General features: G+C 37.3%; 1 protein-coding gene across 1 annotated transcript in view; it reads left to right on the top strand.

Moving 5' to 3' along the window:
• Positions 1-21,085, top strand: part of LAMA2 (laminin subunit alpha 2) — a 296,182-nt gene that overhangs the window by 199,118 nt on the left and 75,979 nt on the right. The window contains exons 33-38 of the mRNA XM_035899887.1: positions 4,757-4,899; positions 5,432-5,530; positions 10,860-10,971; positions 15,427-15,589; positions 17,649-17,655; positions 19,358-19,561. Coding sequence (XP_035755780.1) covers positions 4,757-4,899; positions 5,432-5,530; positions 10,860-10,971; positions 15,427-15,589; positions 17,649-17,655; positions 19,358-19,561 — 728 coding nt within the window. The remainder of the gene's footprint in view (positions 1-4,756; positions 4,900-5,431; positions 5,531-10,859; positions 10,972-15,426; positions 15,590-17,648; positions 17,656-19,357; positions 19,562-21,085) is intronic.

Genomic DNA, 21,085 nt, shown 5'->3' with positions numbered 1-21,085 from the left:
TTGAAAAAGTCAGTAGCCAATAAGAAAATTAGTAATGATTGCAAACTGATTTTAAAAATGCTGCCAACATCCTTGTGTTATATTTTGTCATATTTTGTCAAATATGACAAAAGTTCTCCCAAATCTCTCTAATGCTTACAGGTTTTTATTTGTAACTACAAATGAATTGTCCTCTGAATGATTGATGCTCCCTTATGCATCACTCATTTTTACTGTAATAAATATATCTCAATGTTTATTCCGCTGAAAGTTGTCAGCTGGCAATTGCTGACTGGCCTATAATCACTACAGTATTAAAGACATGTATTTTTTACTTTCTTAGTTAAACCCCACAGTTCCAATCCAGAACATGGCTGAGTTGTGTGATGAACAGGAGCAGCCTTTTCTGAGTTCATCTATACCCACCATGCTCAGGCAGACTGAGATCATTAGTATTTGCTTGATTCATATTTTACACGTACATACCAGAAATACCTAAACAAGCCAAAGCCCGTATTGCTCCCTCCTCATCCTTCACAAAGAGCTTTGACCGTAGCAAGCTGAAGTGGAAAGAAGGAGTTACAGGGGGTTTGAGGTCAAGCCTGTAGCAATCTTGCATTTTCTTAGGTTAGTAATTCTCTCGTGTATTTTTTATTATGCTTTGTGACATTCCACTCCAGTTGTAGAGTTTGTAGCACATAAAATGAAGAACCTTAGATTGCAGTGTTGTTGGAACAGCGACTGTGCTTGCTACTGTGCAATGTTCAGGGAAAAAAACGACCCTAGTGAGAGCTCCAAGGCTTTATTGTTAAACATATGTGGCAAGTCAGAAGTCACCTTCTGAATGCTTTCAGGGCACAAGTCATAACTACAATGGGGACTTAAGAAAAAATTGGCTTCAGTATTTTGAGTTCTCTTGCAACACAAACTGCAAAACCTTTCCTCGGATATATGCTCCTGTCACAAATGTTTCTTGGGGTCAAGCAAAATCCTAAATGTAAAGCAGATGATGTGGTTCTGCTGCACAAGATAGCAGGGAACAAGAAGCAATCATGACATAGAGAGATCAAACAGATACTTCATTATTAGGAATATTTCTTTAACTCAGTCTTGTGGGGAAAAAAAAAAGGACCTTCAGCCATCCTGCAGTCAACAAACGTACACCTTTATGAATTTAAATCTTCAGTATTGGTAGAAAATTATGTAATCAGATTCCTTTAATACTGGATCTTGGACACTTAAACATTGTAGTCTAAGTAGACTGGTGCTTGCAATGAGAGGGAGTTTTCCGCAGCTGCCACTCAGTGGAATGAGGAAGCTCCTAGCCACTGGTCCTGGCAGAATCAAGGTTTTCCCTCTAAAATAGGGAGTAGCTCCATGATCTCAGCCCTCCCAAATTCAGAAGTAAGCAGAGATGCTGTTTCTGTCAGAGGAAGATCTTGAAGAGTCTGTGAAAAGAAGCATCTCCTAGCTCCTCCCCAGTCCTTAATTCAGCAGGGGCTGGGAGCTTTTTATCACAAGCCTTCACAGAGCAAGCTGAGAAGAAAGATACCATGGGTTACACCAGATCTCTGAAGCGTTGGACTAGCTTCTGCCATGTTCTGAGTTTAACAGAAGTTGTGAGCTGTTATGGCACAGCCATAAGAATTAAACTTACCTCTGTGCTGGCCAACTGCTTCTCTGTCTGCATGAGCTCAATAACCGATGGGCGTCACTATTTGGCCTAGAAGCTGATAAGCTGTCGGATGTTATCCCTTTTTTTGATGCATGAGTTCCTGTTGAGTTTAGGCCCACGCTCCAATGTCTTTTGCCCAACTCAAGAACTATATAAACCTAACTAGTACAGGTATGTATCAGAACCAGCAAATGAGGCTTTATAAATAAGGAAAATCAGATATAAACCTGAGTCAGTAATTTAGACCCTGATCTGGATCTGAATTTTCCTAGATTTTGGAGACACATTGATCATGTAAACTCCTTAAAGGCAGAAGCAATGGCAAGGAAGCTAAATCTTTCAGCTCCGTACAGGGATTCTGGTTTAGGGGCAGAGGAGGGCTTGTTTATTATTTGGTGTGAGATCAGTGCTAAAATGGGAAAAATGGGGTAACATCTGACAGGTTAATGAGCCTAACAATAGTTCATTTTTTTTTATTGTGAAGCAACAGGAGACTAATACTGAAGAGTCACTATCACAGACTACCACCTCATATCAGAGATTGCATGGTTGCCATTAGACCAACAATTTCCTCATCGTAACACAGTCTTCTGAATCTCAACAGCAATGAATGTATTAAAGCAAAATTGTGTTATATAATCACTCAGTTGGAGGAACACATTGTGGCTGAGACATGGTATTCCTTTACTGTATGGTATCTTCTCTTCATAAGATGCAATAAGAGTTTAGGTGTCTATAAACCTCCAAGTGTCTTTTATTACCTGAGCAATTTTTATTTTTTTTTTTAAATACTTTGGCATGCATACTTTGGAGGTGCTTCTCACAAGAGGTAAGTCAAAATCCTTACAGGACTTATTGTGCATGGGAAACTATGGTGAAAATGGAAAATGCAGTAATTTGCATTAATTGCTTGCAGGACTATTGTAATATTGACTGCATGATTTGCCTCTTACATGCTTGCACTGCTGTAATGATCTGAATTTAATGCTGCTTTTGTTAATATTAGACACAAATTTATCCTGACAGTTTTATAGCTAGACACAGAACTATTTAGTCTTGCAAAATATAATCGGCTCTTGAAATATTTCCCGTAGCTACAGTACATTTCAGATTGCATATTGGATTAGCTTTCCTGTCTCGTCTACCCAACTGTGGTCCTCACTTGATGTAGTTCCTCTTTTCAACCTGATTATTGTGCAAGAGGTGTTAATTTATACTGAATTCTCACATGGAGACTACTTCATCTCTTCATAAGCTGTTCATTTTTTTCCTATTGGTGTGAATTGAGTTTGTCTCTAACACTTCACAAATTTTTAGCATTTTATTACCAACCACTCTGACAATTTTGAGGGTGAGTAGATTTAGCTTGTTTCATAAGTGAAATAGATACCAAAATAAAATAAAACAAAATAAATAACAAAACCCAACTCTTTTTGAGTCTGAGAACACTTATTTGCATCCTGAAAAGTGATTATCAGGTCTATTTACTTTCCTGACCAGCTACAGAACAGGTTTTTGGTATATAAAACATTCAGTTGGTTGTAAAACTTGATTTTCCTTTAATTCTCTCAGACTTCTAAATGCAAGCGTGCAGGTGACAAGAGCTGGGATGGCAATAAGCTTTTTTTTTTTTTTTTTTTACATTTCATGTAGAAATATAAATCAGAATGTATCATGCCCACAGCTAACAACTGCAGAGAAGTTCCAGTGCAGTTCAGCTTATGTAACCAAATACTGTGAAACAGGAGGACCAAGTCTGCAAATGGAAGCAATGAAAATGCAAAAGGAAGTCTTAAAATAACAGTATCTAGCTTTCTGCACCCACTTCTTACTGCGCTAATCCAGCATCTGTCTTGTCTCCCTTTTCAATCAGCACATGAGATTCATGGTGTGTTAAACTAGTATTCATTATTCTTCTTTTCTCTGTATTTGACTCAACTCCTTGCTATATTGAACAGCTAACATAGAGAATAAGAACAGCTTTTAGGTAACTGTGAAAAATTTAAAGAACAGAAAAGATTTAATCCACGTGAAGAATAGATTTCAAGGAAAAAAAAAAAGTAATTCTCTGTTAAAAATTACTTCTCTTTTTCCACAGAAACATACATGTCATTTAGTTGTTTTTTAGCCACTGAGCTGCCTAGGAATGTTGCTGAAATAATTACATACTTGTAAAACTTTAGGTACAACCCTCCACGTCTCTTAACATCACTGGTGAATTCATTGCTTCGTAGCTTGCTCCATCTCCCGAAATGTTGTTTAGGTTTGCCAGTCCTGCGCAGCATCTTTATGCAGGGAAACAGAAAGGCATTCTCACAACTCTGTTCTAAAGGATGAAGAGTTTTCTTGTCTGTAGCGTATGATACAAGGCTTTAAGGTTATGAGAATTTCTTGTGATAGTTAATAGAAAGCAAGAAGGCGGGAAAATGCAAATTCCTTTCAGTATATGCAGCACACACCAGTATTTTTCATGCGAAGGAGTATTTGCAAGAAATGAAACATACATGAAAATCTTATGAGCTGGTTAGTGAAAGGAGGAAAGGGAAAAGCATTTCTAAAAAGAAAACTACAGTATTTTTACCTGGACTCTTTCTACTGCCTGCATTACAAGTTTAGCATGCTTGACCATGCTATTATATGACTATAAAGTATGTAAATTGTAAGATTTCTGTAGTTTTTTCTTAAATTCAAATCCACAACCATACTATACTTCTTAAAGTGCTCCTTAGAGTTTCCAAATTACCTGTCCACTTTGTTCAGACTTCATGCAAATTGCTTGTCTAATTTAGGATTTTATATTGTCTGGTCCATAATGAACAGTGTTAATTATTTCCTCTTTTTGTTACGTAAGCCTACCAATTTTGCTCTTCGTGTTTCATATTAAACCGTGCCATTACCAAGTCCTAAGCAATAGGGTCTGTCCTTCTCCCTAGTTGTTGTTTCTATGTTGTCTTCCACTATGCTTTTGGGGTAAATGATCTAAAATTAGTGTGACCTCTCACAGAATTGTATCTGTGCCATAAAATGTCTATTATCTCAAGCATATGTCTTAAACGTTTAGCAGGAATAAATAAGCTTTGCTGTTCTTCCCCCCGCCCCCAGCTTGTGATGATGAATGCACAGGAGTCCTTCTCAGTGAGCTGGATCGGCTAAACCAGATGATCCTGAGTGTTAACCTTAGTGGTCCACTCCCTGCTCCATATAAAATGTTGCATGGTTTTGAGAACATGACACAGGAATTAAAGGTATGTTCACAGTATTCACATACATAAATAACAGGGCTTCAGTACAACTGTACTTGAATCTGTTCAAACATACAGCCATGAGTGGGTTCAGGGAAGAAGAAAAATCCAATTACTTCAAACTTGCTTTGGTTGATAAATAGTTATTACAGTTGTTTATTTTGACTTATTTTAATAAATAAAACGTGCAGCAGTAATTTGTGTGTGTATGTGCAAGAAATTATACTGCAGGCATGGAAAAAGTGATGTTGCATACAAATAAACTAGTGTTCATGCGGGTGGTCCATAAAGCAGTTCTGTATTTTATATACCGTATGGTCCCTACCATACTTCTAGGTTCTCCACTAAACTATGTAGAGCTGTCAAGATTCCTAAGAAAAATATGTTGGATGGATGTGACACAGGAGTCAGTGACAAAAGGGAGTTGCATTCTATAATGAAAAGGAAAATTTTGATGCTTCTTCTCTACAATATTTGGAAGCACTGAGATCCATTAAATACAGGTTTCCACTCTCCCTCCTCTCTTCGCCAACAGCATTTGCTTTCACCTCAGCGAGCACCAGAGAGACTTCTTCAGCTAGCACATGAAAATCTGGATACCCTGGTGACAGAAATGGATGAACTACTGACAAGAGTAAGTCTGTGATCACGTTGGGGTCTATGGGTTTGGTTAAGGCTGCATAATGACAGAAATCTTCTGAATATGAATTAAACATGAATGAATAGATGAATTATAAAATGCACCTCAGTCTCAGTGTTTGAAATGGCAGCAAGTCTTCTAACAACCCCTTTTTGTGGGCCAATACATTGAGATATATTTTCTACAAAACTTAATTATAATGTAAGAAAACTTTATAATCCTCATACAGGGCACTCAAGAGTGAGCTCAAGATTTGGAAAAGCTGACACTAAAGGAAAGAGAGTTCTTGATATAGCATTTATGGGCTTTCCCATGAGTTCAGCTACGGGTTATGTTACAAACCTAATGGCAAAAACCCCCATGGGATTACCACACAGTTTGTTACATGTCTGGAGTTTTTCTTTGACTGTCTGAGGCTTTGAGAAATTGAACTGCCTGGTTTCCTTCCTTTTCTTCTGAACATTAGTACTGTCTCTGGTAAGGCTAACCGCTTTCTGCATCAGCAACATCATCTCATCATACTCACTTTCAAATCTCCTGAGTCTGACCATCCCAAGATAGTTCTCAGCCTGTTTCTCTTTTAAGATTGCCTGTTGCAATACAGGTATCCTGGCTTCACTCAGAGTTACTTAGTGCCCAACCATCGTAAGCACATTATAGGAAAAGTTTTGCTGTTTTGCAATTTCATTTTCCATTTTGGGCTATCTGTTGTGTTGGCTTGTTTCTCCAGGAGCTAAAGAACAAATGGTAGTCTAGCCTGATTCACTTATTCAAGACATTTTATAGCAAGGCAATGGAAGTCCTGGTTTAACAAATAACAAGTTCTCATTAAGAGTCAATGAATGAAGTAATTGAAATGGGGACAATATTTAAAGGGAGAATTCAAATATATGCACAAGGTGTGTGAGTTTATTTAAATATATGTGTTCTATATTTCATTTATGAAGGTAGTGTGAGTCTTCTGGATTTCAATCGATGTGCTATTTACTCTTTTTATTAGGAAAGTTTTATTTCAATATAGACCTTACTTTGATCAGTAAAAGACATTGCCTAAGAAAATAATATAAATTGTGCCACCTAGTGGAGAAAAAAATAGGGAAACGGACCAGCCACAATAAAAATTCAGCTGTACAAAATGTATTAATATGACGGACTAGCAAAAATCTTGTTCATGAGCTGTGCTCCCCTGCATTGAAATAGCCAAATAAGAAACACGTGGACTACTGTACTGATGAATATACACCTGAGAGAATTTACCTAAACCTCATACAGTTTTAGCGCCCTGTCCTAAAACTGCATCCTGTTCAGTTCCTCACAGAACTAAAATTCTCAGAGGAACTGTTCTGTTTATGTGGATTATATACAATTCTGAAAAAGAAACCCAAAACCTATGAAACCATGGCTAGTGGGTAAGAAAGCATGTGTAGTGTGTTTGCCATATGTATGCATGTATGTGTGTGTCTATACCCACCTACACATGCATACACGGACATCTATACGCACTCTCGTTGTGAGTGTAAAGAAAGCTTGTTTTTTCACTTCTGTTTCATCTTCTATTTTTCTGCCAGAAAAAAACTGTGGTAGTTTTAAGTCTAGGTGGGTTTTTAACTCATGACAGCCCTACAAGCAGGGAAGATTATATTTCTTGTATTAGGATTTCTCAATCTCAGGCTAAGGCTTTTTTTTTTTACTTTGCATAGTTGCTCTTTTTAGCATCCTTTTGGAATTGCCCACCACCATGACCAAAAATTAGAAGAAAATTAGAAGAAAATCCGCCACAGAGATGACCTAAAATAATGTTGCAAAATCTGACCTTCTGTAGGCTAGTCTTGGAAGGAAAAAGATGGAAGGTGTGATCTCAGGGGATTTAGTGTGGTGGCCAGATTATCACCACTTCACTTTCTGCAGTTTTCCATTGTTCCAATGAGTAAGTAGCCTTATGATTTCCAGTTACCCTTACAGAGAGTTGTTAACTGGATTGCAGTTGGGTTTTTTAATTTGGGGACTGGCAACTGGTGGCAAGTCCTACCCTTCTCTTTCTATGTTTGTAAATAGGAGTAATGCTGCAAAAAAGAAGAGAGAGTCCTGATGTAGTGTGTTCGAGTCTCATTTCCAAATGAAGATATAGGTGATAAGCACATAATGGCTAACACGTGGAGCACATGGTGCAACCACAGGTAGCAAAGTTTTTCCCTGCATCTGGTTTGCAGGCTCACTAAATTTTCAACATGAAACTAGGAATGATGAACAAAAAGGTTGATGAGGATTGGTGAGGAGTCTATTTCCATGAAAAAAAATTCTATCCATTTTAAGGTAAAATGTAGAAGACAATAGTATTTGGTCACTACAAAACCTTAGGGATTTTTCCTTCCTTGTGGTCTCTTTTCAACCAGTGATCTCCTACATCAGTGCAGCGTTCCTTTTATTTTTTTCCCATCATATTCTTTCCTTCATTCACTCTGCCATACAGAAGATCCTCATGTCTTTCTTGCCCCATTTAGGTTCTTCGCATACACATTCCCACATCTACCAGGAGAGTCATACCTCAGACTCTTCACTTCCTTTCAGTTCACTACTTCTAGTCAAAGCCCCCTCTTCCCTTCTAATAATGTACCTTCAGAGCCTTCAAAAAAGAAAGGGATCAGAATCACTCCTCTTGATTGAAATGCTTCTTTTGACTTGTAAACTTTTTCATTTCTCCCATACCACTGAATTTATCAAGCTCAAAAATTTCTGTAAGTAGTAGCAGATGCAACTTAGTTTCCAATACTTGGAAGCTTTTGGAGGGAGAGCCAGGAACTTCCACCCATACAGTGAGGTCTGTGTTTACTCCTCCTTCCATGGTCTGCAGCTCACTAGCTGCAGAAATTCCTATAGGGCTCCCCACCAGATGCCGTCCAGAAGAGTTTCTTATGGCTTGATTAAGACCTCAGTTTAAACACACAAACAAAATCAGAATAAAGATATGTGTGTAATTGCTAGTACTTGCTAATAGTCCAAGTTGCTAAGAGGCTGATAGTTTTCAGATTGGGACAAGGCCTTCCATGGAACCTTCATCACTAAGTACAAGCTGTGAACATCACCAAAGCAGGTTCATTGATCTCAGATGATACTTTCTTTCCTAGATTTCCATGATAGGGATCTCCTTTATGCGAAAAAAATCTTATTTTTGTCCAGACTTCTTAAAGATTTGTTCCAAACCCTTGCTCTGGGTCCAGTCTGCCTGACCCTTATTGCTCCCCCAGAAAGAGTTTGTTGTGCCTGTTTAAATTGTTAAGAGATGCTGAAGACTGGCCTTATAGAAATGGTGAATGGTAGTAAACTGAGTCTATAGGAAATGAGTAGGACTTTAATAACAAATGGAAACATTTAATTAGCCATGGAATGGCTAGGTACAGTGTGAAGTGTGTTTGCCATCTGATTTGGTTTATGGAGTTAAAACTAGACCAGATAATGAAACAAAAGATTATTTTTCGGGAAAGCAAATTATGGCAAAATATAGAAAGCCTTCAGTGGAGCTGAATGGGATTTAAGCACTAAAGAGAACTGTCACCAAGAGGAAATGAAAACTGTTCGATGACAGATTAATGTGCACAAAAATGTAGTACATGCCATTCAGTCATAAATACTGAGAGGTTAAAGTGGCCAACTGGAATTAACATAAGTGTGGAAAAAGTAATCAAAACTAAGAAAAGTATATGTAAGTTATAAAACACTATTTGTAGTTAAGGACTTATAAATATTATAGAATATAATAAAAGTGAATGTGAAAATTCCAAGCAAATAAAACCCAAAGAATAAAAGGCTGATTGTGGAGGATGTGGCAATAAATAATAAGGTAGTTCTCAATTACATTAAGAATTAAAGGACATAAGAAATGCCAAGCTGGGTTAGAGCAATGGTCCATCAAGACCATTCCATATTTTTGCCTTTTTCCTATCCTAATTGCCTCTTATAGCTCACTGTGACAATATTTTAGTTCTGTATCCAGGCAGGTAAAGGGGTTTTGTAAATCTTGGAGGAAGTAACCAATAACATGATTAAAGCTGTATAAATGTGAAAAGCCATGTTCTTCTACTGTTATGGGGATGAAAATGGAACCAACTTCCCCCAGCCAATATGGGTTCTTAATTCTTCCTGTATAATTCTATTTACCTGAACCATTTTAATATAAATTACTTTCAGAGTAACTACTCTAAAGTAGAGCAAAACCGTAAGTGATAGGATAATGCCAGGGACTTCATTCCAGAAACTCAGCTGTCCTGATGTATCTTGAGGGCTTCCATCTAGAAGCTAATCAGGCAAAAATAGATGTGTTAAAGTGATACTATTTCTCTTCAACTATTATTTAAATGTGGTGGGGATTTTTGTAACTGAGAAAACAGTTTGTACTGCTCAATTCAGAGAAAACCTAAGCTCATTTTGAATTATTAACCTTCTAGCCATTTCCCAGAGACTGGAAAGATCATAATGCCCTGCTTTGAGACATTTCTTGGGAATGCAAAACTGGGCCTTTTTTGCTTTACAATACAGTTTAACAAGCTTTGTTGCTTGAAATGGTCAGCTGGTTTGTAATAAAAATGGGTCCATTTTGCAAATAGGGACCTTGAGAGCTAGGCAGAATGTCTTAAGATGATTCATTTCCTTAGCATGTTTTTTCGGTCTGCAGCAGAGCTTTGCCTTCATCCTGCTGCTGCTGCTATGATTCAATAAAATTATAAAGCATTTAGTTACACAAAGCTAAAATTTTACTGAGCACCCCAATATGTTATAAACAAACAACTTCAAGCATTAGAGCTGAAAAAACCAACTCTTTTTTTTTTTTTTCTTTCTTTCTTGGTTTAATTAATGTATTGATTTAAAATTCTTCTTGCTTGTTGGCATGAACTGCCTCTTTGAAAACACCTCCGGGGAGGAAGCAAAGAGGTCATGATATCTGCTGCACTTTGTCAATCGAAAAGTGTACAGTTGTGAAACTATGGAAAGTATTCCCTGAAGAATCTATTAAAAGGTTCCAAACAACGTTTCTTTAAGCAAATTGAGTGAATAATTTCATCCTGTCTCCCTTTGTGTTCTGTTGCACACAAACTAGGGTTTCTAAGAACCTAAAATAAAGCCTTCCAATTTCCATTTAAAGGAAAAGGTAATAAAATTTAATTGTGTACTTGAACAGAGCATGTCATTTCCCATGCATCTGTTCAATAATTCATTGATTGCCTTTTGCCTGAGGAAAGTTTGTGCATAGATTCAGCCAGTAGGAATGTTGCGTGGTGCAGCCTTGTCCTGTTTATTAATCATACTTTTCCTGAATTTGGATCACTAGGCTACCAAGGTGACAGCAGATGGTGAGCAAACCAGGCAGGATGCTGAGAGGACTAATGACAGAGCGAAATCTCTTGGACAGTTCATCAAAGGCATTCTCCAAGCTGCTGAAGGTATTGGAAAAAGAAAAATATGCCAGTTGTTTCTCAAGAAAAATGGAGGATGGTGGGGAAGAGGGTCTAAGAGACAGCAAGGAAGAGTTTATTCACTGAGAAATGTCATGTACTTTAAATGTTGAGTGAAGAAACTACGGTCAACTATCTTCAGACTTTGCAATCTACAGATGCAATTTATATAAGCAGTTAGGGTGCTGGTTATTGTGAACAAAGACTAGCAAAATGTTGAGTATGTTTCTTCAGGATTTTTGCAGTTATTTGAAGAAAAGCTATTATGATGAAGTAACTAACAGGGCTTAGCTTTTGTTTATTTGCAAAGCAGTTAAAGACTTTTATTGGTAAAAAAAGCTTGATGTAACTTTTAGCACTTGGTACATTAACACTTCATCTTAATTCCCCAAAATGACTTCAGAAATACATTACTGCTTGCTGTTAATGAACATCTGCTGCTTGGAATTTGCAAGTGATTCCTAACACTACCTAAGTAGTGGCACGGTGCCAATTCTCTTTCTTCCACAAGCTGATTCACTGCACTTACAAATGCAGTGAAGACTTAGGAGCAAAAGTATTGTAGATGGTTTTGAGAAGCAAGATCCGTATATTGCATGAAGCTATTAAATAAGATAATGGCTGAAAAATATGAAAAAGATTGGCAATCACAGACAGGTTTTTTGCTTGAAAAATACTGATCTATGCTTTCTTCCTCCAAACTCCCACTACAGTACTGATTTCAGTAGTTATGCTTCTGAAGGTCCATTTCATTGAAAGAAAAAGCTTCCACTTTTGTCCAAGTGCTATAAAATACATTTTATATTGCCTTTCATGTTACACATCCAATACATGCCCTGTAGCTGAACTGAACAGCAATTTAGGATATTTTTAGGACATGCAACTTTGACATGAAATTAAAAAAGCAACAAGAAAAAGTAAGCAAGTTTTCAAGATGATTTTTAAACAAAAGACCAGGTTCTTCCAATTTCAAGATGAATTTGGGATGACAAGGACTAAACCAATTTTTTGTTCCGCAAAGTTTATGCCCAGTGTTTGTAACACAAACAAAAGTTTCCGCAAGCAGGTTTAGCAATAGGAAGTACAGAGTTAGAAGACATTGAGGGGGCGAAATAAATTTATGCAGTATCTTAGAAGTAGACAAAGACTTTAAAATCAATGTGTTTGCCTAGTGGCCAAGTTAACATTTTAAGAATAGATGAAATACAGGAGCACAGGACTGAAAGATGCCTCCTGGGTTGCTATATCCACTCCCCTGCTATCATAAATTTTCTAACCCTCATCTTCAAAGTAGTTCCCGTAAATACACACAATCTGAATAGGAGGCAGTTTCAGAACTCTGCATAACTACAAACCTTCTCATTTCTAAAAATATTCATGCTTAGTTTATCATCATGTGTTCTTCTGCCAACCTTGTTCTTTAGTTCAAATAGTTTCTTTCCTTTCCCTTGTGCTTCTCCTCCTTCCCCCATGCCAATCTATGTTCATAGAGAGGAATCATATTCCCCTTCTGCCTCTTTTTTCCTAGACTAAAACACCTTAAAGTGTATTCTTCCAAATCTCCTGCTCACCTTCATATAATTTCCCTTCCTCTCTTCAAAATTAGGTTCATCTTTCCTGAGCACAGGTAACAAGCATTGAAATGGGGTTGCTTCAGTGTCTTGCACTTCAGTAGCAGTAAAACCTGCCTATGTCAGCTCTTCTAATACATTCTGGGATAGCATTTCCTTTTTTTCACAGCTGGGTGCCATTGGAGATTCATAATATAGCTATGTTCTTCTTGTTCATATGTTATATCTAACTGGCAAAGCCACAGTTTACAGCTGAAATTTCTGTTGTTGTTTAGTTCACAACCTTATATTTTCTACTCTTGAATCTCATTCCAGTTTGATTACTTCAGTTTTGAAGGTCACCCAGTTCTTTCTGCATAGCATTCCAACCCTTCTCTACTAAGACTGTCTTACAACTTTTCCTCATAAGCATATTTTCTCAGTAGACTTACTTCCCCCTCCTCCCCTTCCCGGATCATTAATCATTAATGAAAATATTAAACTGGTTTTGCTATTAAACCATATAGTCTGACATGTGCTACCTTTGGAAAAAAAAATAAAACCACATTCATTTACTCCACAACCTGTTTTTCACTTCCAAAGCAAGTTCTTGGGCCATAGTGGAATTCTCATTTCCTCAAAGCAGGCACTACGTTTGCTTGTTCTCAGTCAAACAATCTTGTGCTTGGATTTGCAGTGTCATGCACCAGATCTTTCAAGTTTCTGGAATGGCAGTTCTCTGGCCTTTCCAGCTTGAGTTCTTCAAAACATTCTTCCTCTTGTGATAATTTCTGTATCCTTACTTCTGATTGCTGTCCTCAGTTGTCTTCCTGTTCAATATCACCATCTTTCAAAAACTGAGGATAAACTCACCTTATGTTGGAGCCATTTGTGGATTATTTTAAAATTTGACAGCATTTTTACTCCATATTAGCCCTATACCTTGTCTCTGCTCTTTTTGACCTATGAGACATTGCTAGATTGTTCCTTTAAGACTTTATGTCCACTCATGATGTTCTGATTGAGATGACCAACCAGTTTGTGGGTATTCTTTATGCCCATTACTTGTCCCCCACCCCTAGATTACAGATTCCTGAAAGCTATAGTACTTTGGATCTTTAGGAATGAAGGCCTGTATCTGCGGCCCTGAGCTTCCTGGTACTTATTGCCAGTAGGCAACAACTTTAGGATTAAATGCCATGAAAGGACTTATTTCTTTCCATTGACTGAAAGTAATGCTTGAGAAGGCAGTGCTCAGAAGTACATGACTGTAGATCTGACAGATGCCTCCCTAAACATCAGGGAATCAAGTAATTCTTCAAGTCATAAAAAGTCCTTATTACAAGTGACAAGTTTGTAGTGATTTATTGTAATGACCATACTCTGACCATTGATCCATTTCTACTGAACTGATTGCTGGCTTCCTGAACTTCTGAGTACCTGTAACTAGTTTTCCCTCTTAACTATGGAATTTCCCCAGCTTTGCACTTCCTCTGTTCGTCTATGTCAGTGCATCCAAATCCTTTACCACCACTGGACTCTGATAGTTTGCAGTATACTAAGACTGGAAAGTAAAGATTGTTATGAGGAGGATGGAGGAGACAGATAAAGCTAGGAATAAATTTTTCTGAACCTAATAAAAGCTGAGATATCATATCCATTTTCTCTTTTAAGGTAAATATTCAGGGAGGTTAAATTACTATTTATTTATGCCAGATTTTAAAAAATTAATATATGCCTATTCCTGGCCTGAGGTAACTTAGTAATGATACATAACATAATGCACAGAAGGAATCTATGATCCGTTTAAGCAAAATGTAGTCTTTTTCCAGTCCTCACTACTGCGCACATAACCAGTCTTGATTAAAGATCCAAATCTCAGTTCTCACCAGCAAATCAAAGACATCATTGGGTTAGAATTTTCTTCATAATTTGGTCTAAACCTACATGATGTGTAGATGAAATAGTCATTCATTTGAATTTTGGAAGACAGATTTTCATTTCTTCAATTAAAGATTTAATTTAAAATATTCAGAAGTACCCATGCAACCAGGAACTGTGCTATTTTTGAGAAATCAGTTACTTGGGAGCCCGGTGCCTGGGGAAAGGCAGCAGTACTTTTTAAAATTGAAGATGGAACTGATTGTCGTAAATGACCTAGCTGCTTCTGAAAGTGTATATTCTAATATGTGGCAGTATGCTATGGCAGAAACATTTTAGTCAGTCCTTGGATATGACACCACGTGTACAGCTTTATCAGTTAGCAATAATTCAGCTATTCCAAACACATAATACATTTACAGTGTACCATCATATATTCTAATCTTCATACCCTTCTTTTCCATTGCTGGATATCTGTTTCTAAGCACATGAGCGGGTTTAGACATCCGTGGGTGTCTTTCACTCCTCCTCTCTCTCCTTTTTCCAAAACTTCCCAATCACTTGGTTCTTCCTAGTACTGTTAAGTCTGAATGCTAAAAATGACATATTTTAAGTTCTCCAAAAGTAATTTAAATCTAATTTTCATTGCTTGTACTCCCTGCTCCTTAATTCTATGAGCAATATACCAGATTCTCTTCTCCTGTTTCGAAGGTTCAGTGCAAATTCTTTCTTTCAGGGGGAGGAGGAGGGAGCAATATATTTCTTATACTGGATATAAAGACTTCACTCTAATTACTGTGCTTAAAAGTGAGCTATGATAAAAGGTTTGATGAAACATATAACATTTTCTCATTTGTTACTGATCATTGGATTAACCATCCTTTATATTTCTCAGCAGGACTCACCAGTGCAAGTTGCATTCCACTTGTTGATATAGTTGATGAGCAGATGCTTAAAGCTTCTCTGTTGTTTTTATTTACTAACTCCCTACATAATTTTTTCCCCCCTTCAGCTGCAAATGAAGATGCTATGAAACTGAACGAGACACTCCGAACCCAAGACGAGACCTTGGAGAAGAGTCTTCCAGAACTGCAGAGTGAGGCTGACAGAATGATTGCAGAGTTGAGAAGTAGAGAGCTGAGTACACAAGAAAGAATAGCTCAAGATGAGTTAAAGTGAGTAGAGACACCTTAGTCTTCAACCTCCCAGTGATAATACCTGACGCTTGTAAATGTGATTGTCATCTTTTCCAACCAAGTTTTCAAGCTCGGGCTTACAGAAATGTGAACAAAACCAAAGTCTAGTACTTCATATCTGTTAATGTAGCATTGGCATTTTTGGAAACGCTTATGTATGTGGAAAGCAATCCCTAGGAAATTACTTCTCTGCTCCACAGGTACCAGCATCATTTCTAATCAAATTCTAAGCAATTTTTTCTGTTTGTTTTGAACCTCTGCTTCAGACCTGATGAAAGGCTTTTGTGCTAAAAAGCTCGTCTAGAAGCTTGGCTTTTTTTCTGGAAAACTAATTGGTCTAATACAAATATTATCTGTCTGCAAAGTTTGTCCAGTAGCACAGACATTCAGAATGACATATTTTGCCATGTATAGAATAGTGGAGATCAGAATATTCCATCTCCGTGGCACTGTTCAGAAGCCCAGGGTTTGGTTATTTAGCTATCTGTAAAAATAAATCTATATATTTATATAATTATATTGTCAGCTCTTCATAAAGCGTTTTGCAAAATGCTGAAAACTTTCCTGATCCAGAAAAATATTTGGCTTGAAGTTAAAATTCTGGTAGTCTGTTACTTCTATATCAGTCAGATCAGGCATATTCCTAGAGCCAGGCTTTGCTTTGCACTTCACCAGAGCAAACAACTAGCAGGTAATCCAGCTGAGCAGTTATATGGTCCACTGAAGCTGTGATGGCTCAGAAAAGTCTGGGATAGAGGTATTCAGGCCTGAAAATGTCAGTTATCTGGTGCGTGCATACCGTAAGGAGACGTAAATAGAATACAAGATGAGCTAAGAATTTCTAGCAGGATAGAATCAGATTTGCACTGCCTATCTTACACTTTATAAACTGGATCCTTTCCTGAAAATCCTACCAGCACAGTATTTCTTCCCATAATTCTGATGGTTCCACTTTCTGTTCCCTTAAGAAAGGATATATTCCAAACTTATTTTTCAGCAATGTTTTATTGCTTTTTCTTCTGATTCCACTGAGCCTCTTCTATCCCTTCTTCTCTCACACATAGTAATAAACAAGGAAAAAGTAGGAATGAGAAAAATTTGGCCAAACCTTTGAAAGTGCTGCCTACAATTTTAGGGCAGACTGGGGGGAAGCCTTTCAAGCAAGGTGTTCTTAGTCTTCAAATGCTACAGCCAACATGAAACTGTCAGACTAGCATGAAATCATTTCTACTCTAGCCCAACAGGGCTTTTTTGAGAGAAAAAATAGGGCTTTTTCCCTCATTTATTTTCCTTCAAACTTTTCAAATCAAGCCTGTAATCTGGTTGCCTTAGTGTGCTGAAATGGCACATTAGGCAATAATTTCTCTCTAAAAAGAACATGTTAAAAATATACCAGTTTCTGTCCTAAACCGCCGTGATTTTCATACATATGAAATAAATCTTTCAATATTTTATAACATTCCTACACATTTTCTCAGATGCCACTTGCTATCAAGGGATGCTGTGAGCCAGAATTCTATCTTTCTGTTTAGTATGCTGAATAGCTTTATTTTTGTGTGACTTTTTATTCCATAAATTTGTCTGTTGGATTTTGAATCACTGTGAACTTCTATCATCCAGTTTCCTGTAAGAATGAATTGCATAACTCAGCCACACAGTGGTTGAAGAGATGCCCCCTGTGTTTTGGCATTGCTCCCTGATATTTTCATTTTTGTATTTGGAGAGACATCGGACAGTTGATCACCTTACCCATGCTACTCATGATGTTATAGTCCTAATTTTTTCTCCACATAGGACAATGCTAACATATTTAGACTCTCATATATATATATATATATACACACACACACACACACATATATATATGCAGGTTTGGGGTTTTTGTCATCAGTTTCTAATCTTTCTTTTGTTCCTTGTACTCATTTGTACTGTGATTGTTTCTTCTAACACTTCAGGCATTTTGTATAGCTTTGTTCTTTTTCTAGGAAGGTATCCAGGGACAGTAGCGTAGCTTAAATGTGCAAGACAGTATTTCAAGAAATGTGGTGCAGTCCAGTCACACAGAAATTCTGGTACATAAAGCAAGGGATTACATGGAGCAGATTTATTGCCTTGTACTTCATTCAAAAGAGTAGAAGGAAAATGCACAACAGGTCGATATGGAAGTGTTATCTTTAGAGCACCAATAAGGAGTTTTGAGGTAGACTACTGGACAGATAGGTAATTTGGACTGTTCTATGAGGCAAGGGCATAGAAAGGAAGTCCATCAGTCTTGTACTGTTCCTCCAGTACTGCAGAGTCACGAGGGTATCAAAATTTGCCAGAAGTGTAGGACAGTAGCTACTTATAGAAAGAACGACGGAGAAGGTATGGGAGAAATTCTGAATTCCTTTCTACACTTCTTCTGTGACAGGGTGTCAATACTGGGATTTAATTTTTTTATTAAATGTTTTGTCGACAGAAGTTGCAAATTCACAACATGAATAATTTTTTTCATCAAAACCAAAGGCAGGGCAAATGGGGAAAAAAAATCCATCTCAGAAAATCCCAAAACTAAGGTAACAATTTGGCTTTTCTTGGCTCCAGTTCAGATCCTTCATCTAAATAATGCCAAGTGGCAGCATATCTTTTCCACCTTTCAGATATTTTTTTGTGAGCATTTATTTATGTGTTTATTTTCAGAAGGTTTCTAATGGAACTGACTTATAGGCAGGCCAAACTGCAGTGTTTTTCAGAAAATACAGTTCTTGTTTTCCATGCAGTTTCTTCAGACCCATTGGCGTAGTGAGACAGGAAGAAAAACTTTATGTATTCTAGGTGGAAGTGCAAAGATTTCTTCTATAGGTATTATCTATCCCACAAATTCCTGTTTACTTAGGATTTTTCTTTATCTCCAAAGCATAATTTTGGAAATGCCTCTTTTTTTTGACTTTTTTTTTTCTCTTTTTTTTCTGTCCTTGTCATATCATTGCATTAGCACAGTGGTGTTGAATTACATGAAACTGATTCAATGGCCTGGTATCATGATGTAGAGAAATCACAGGGCATAAAGACTCCAGTACTCCAGTCCTTTAAACTGGGTGCAGCAACTCTGTGATGATCAAGAAATATTGTATCCCCTGCCAAAAGCAGGCACTTGTGAACTCTCTGTGTTACCAAAGTCCATTAAAAATATCCCAGAATTTATTTTAGATAAGCAAAATTCTTTGGCTACTGGAAGTCATAAATCCAAGTATCCTGGGGGTTGTTTATTTCACAGGAAAGTATTTATGATTTTTGACTGTCTAAAGCAGTTTTTCTGCTCCAAGGCAGCTTGAAGTCAGGCGTGTCTACATATCCCCCTCAGTTCAAGGTAGGGAACTACTTTGTATCACGTGTTACATTAATGCAAATGAAGGAAATCTTTTAGACAAGTTGAAATGTTTCAGAAAACCTTCCTTTACTAGTCAGATCTCAAGAATGGCAATTTACAAAAAAAAAAAAAAAACCCAAACCCAAAACATGTTCAATGGAGAATATTTAAATATTTTCTACTTCATAAATAGGACCTCTGTGGCATTTAAAAACCTCGTTAAGAAAGGGCTTAAGAACAACTGTCGTTTCACTTTATTAAGCATGTGTTCTCTTGAAAGTTACTTTGAGATTTAATTTAGAAGTCTATTTCATTTGCATGTTATTAAGAATATTCAGATTATCCAGTATAGGGAATATGAACTCGGTGCCTTCATGGGTGGTGATGTGTTGCAGGAAGATCTTTTGGACAAGGTGAAGAAATTATTTGGTGAGCCCAGTGAGAAAAATGAGGATCTCAAAAATGAGGTCCGGGACAAGCTAGCAAACTACCACACCAAAGTTGACGATGCTCGAGATCTGCTAAGAGAAGCTATGAGTAAAATCAGGGAGGCTGATCGCTTATCTGCAGTCAACCAAAAAAATATGACCACGGTAGAGGTGAGTGCTGACAAGTTGTATCCCTGATTACTTGGAGTCTGATCAAAGTTTGAAACTTCCCATGATTAAACCTTGAAACAAAAAGATAAGCAAACCAAAAATATTCTTAAAATATAACTAAATCTGATGTAATTAAAAGGAAACATGTTCCTCAGAATGAGGAAATGCATTGGCTTTTAAAAGTAGAATTACTCCACAGCTTTATAAAAATAATATCATCTGCTTTTAAATACCGAGTGGAGGATGCATAGGATTTATTATTCTGGGGTAGATTAAATTCATCCCAGTATAAATAGTCATGTAAAATTCAAATCCTGTGCTCAAGATTTAAATAGGAGTTCAGTTAAAATCTTTGCTGTCGTATATTTGCTCCTAGAAAACTTACACTTTCATCTCCCTCTCCAACCCCTGGGAAGAAGACTGAAGGGGGTATGTGGATATTAGAGAGTAATAAATCAAACTCTATCCTCTGTAGTTAGTAGCTGTTATAAATTATTTCCCTCATAGCAAAGGGGTCTGCTTGTGATTTAATTTAAATTGCAGAGACTTAAAGGCATATTATACTGTACATTAACAAGCATTTAACCAAGAGATAAAGAGCAGAGTCAACCTAATGAAGATAAATGTTTCAATTCTGTTTGTATCTTGATGAGCTTTCACCTCATGTACAATGATGAGGTTAGAGTTCCGAGACCTCACTTTTCAGGGGAGATTTGTGGGCTTGATTGAATTAAGGAAATACAGTGCTGTAAAGAAGTTAGGCCATCTCTGTTCTGTGCATTTTTCTTCCCAAAGGCAGATAAAGGTTGGAGCAATTGCCTGCTATCTCAGTTTTGAAAATATTCTCTGCATCACCATACCAGAGTGGCTGAAGGCATCCTTTCCAGCAGTCCTACCCACCTGGTTGTTTTGAGGAGGTTGTTTGCTTTATTTTGACCCTGTTTTGACCAAGAAGCCATCACAGAATTCTTAGTAGGAGAATGCCACAGTCTCCTGTCGAACTAATCTGTGATACTGTGATCTTGCACAGGAAATTGCCAGTTCCTTATTCAGAAGTCCCTCCTTACTACACAGTATGCAGTATTTTTAGTAGTTGGAAAATCAGGAATCCTAAGGTTGCTCCAAACCATCATTTTTTTATTTTTCACTTAGTGAAACACCAGTGGACATAAATAGGAAAGCAGCAGAATATTTTAATAACTTTTTCCTTCGTAGCCAGTGAAGGTAATTGTCAGAATGAGGAACTCGCACATCTGAGTAAAGATCAGGATTTTGAACTTCTTTCTGATTCGTTTTTCAATATTACTACAGTCAGTTACCTCTGTTATAAAGCAACAAAAAACCTGCCACATGGGAGGGGGATACATAGCTGGGGACGGGAGGAGAAGGAAAAGGTATCTTACATTATATGTGCTTTATTGTTGACACTGCCTTTGCTCGGAAAGATCAGAAAATTCCAGAAGTGGCATTGTGGTACAGTGACAAAATGCAGTCTTGTATTGGGACGCTGGTATTTGAACTGGC

Source organism: Egretta garzetta, unplaced genomic scaffold (assembly GCF_000687185.1).
Source record: "Egretta garzetta isolate BGI_Z169 unplaced genomic scaffold, ASM68718v1 scaffold397, whole genome shotgun sequence".
In the NCBI taxonomy this organism is placed as follows: Eukaryota; Metazoa; Chordata; class Aves; order Pelecaniformes; family Ardeidae; genus Egretta; species Egretta garzetta.
The sequence above is the reverse complement of the archived record's forward strand: the minus strand, read 5'-3'. Positions and strand labels throughout refer to the sequence as shown.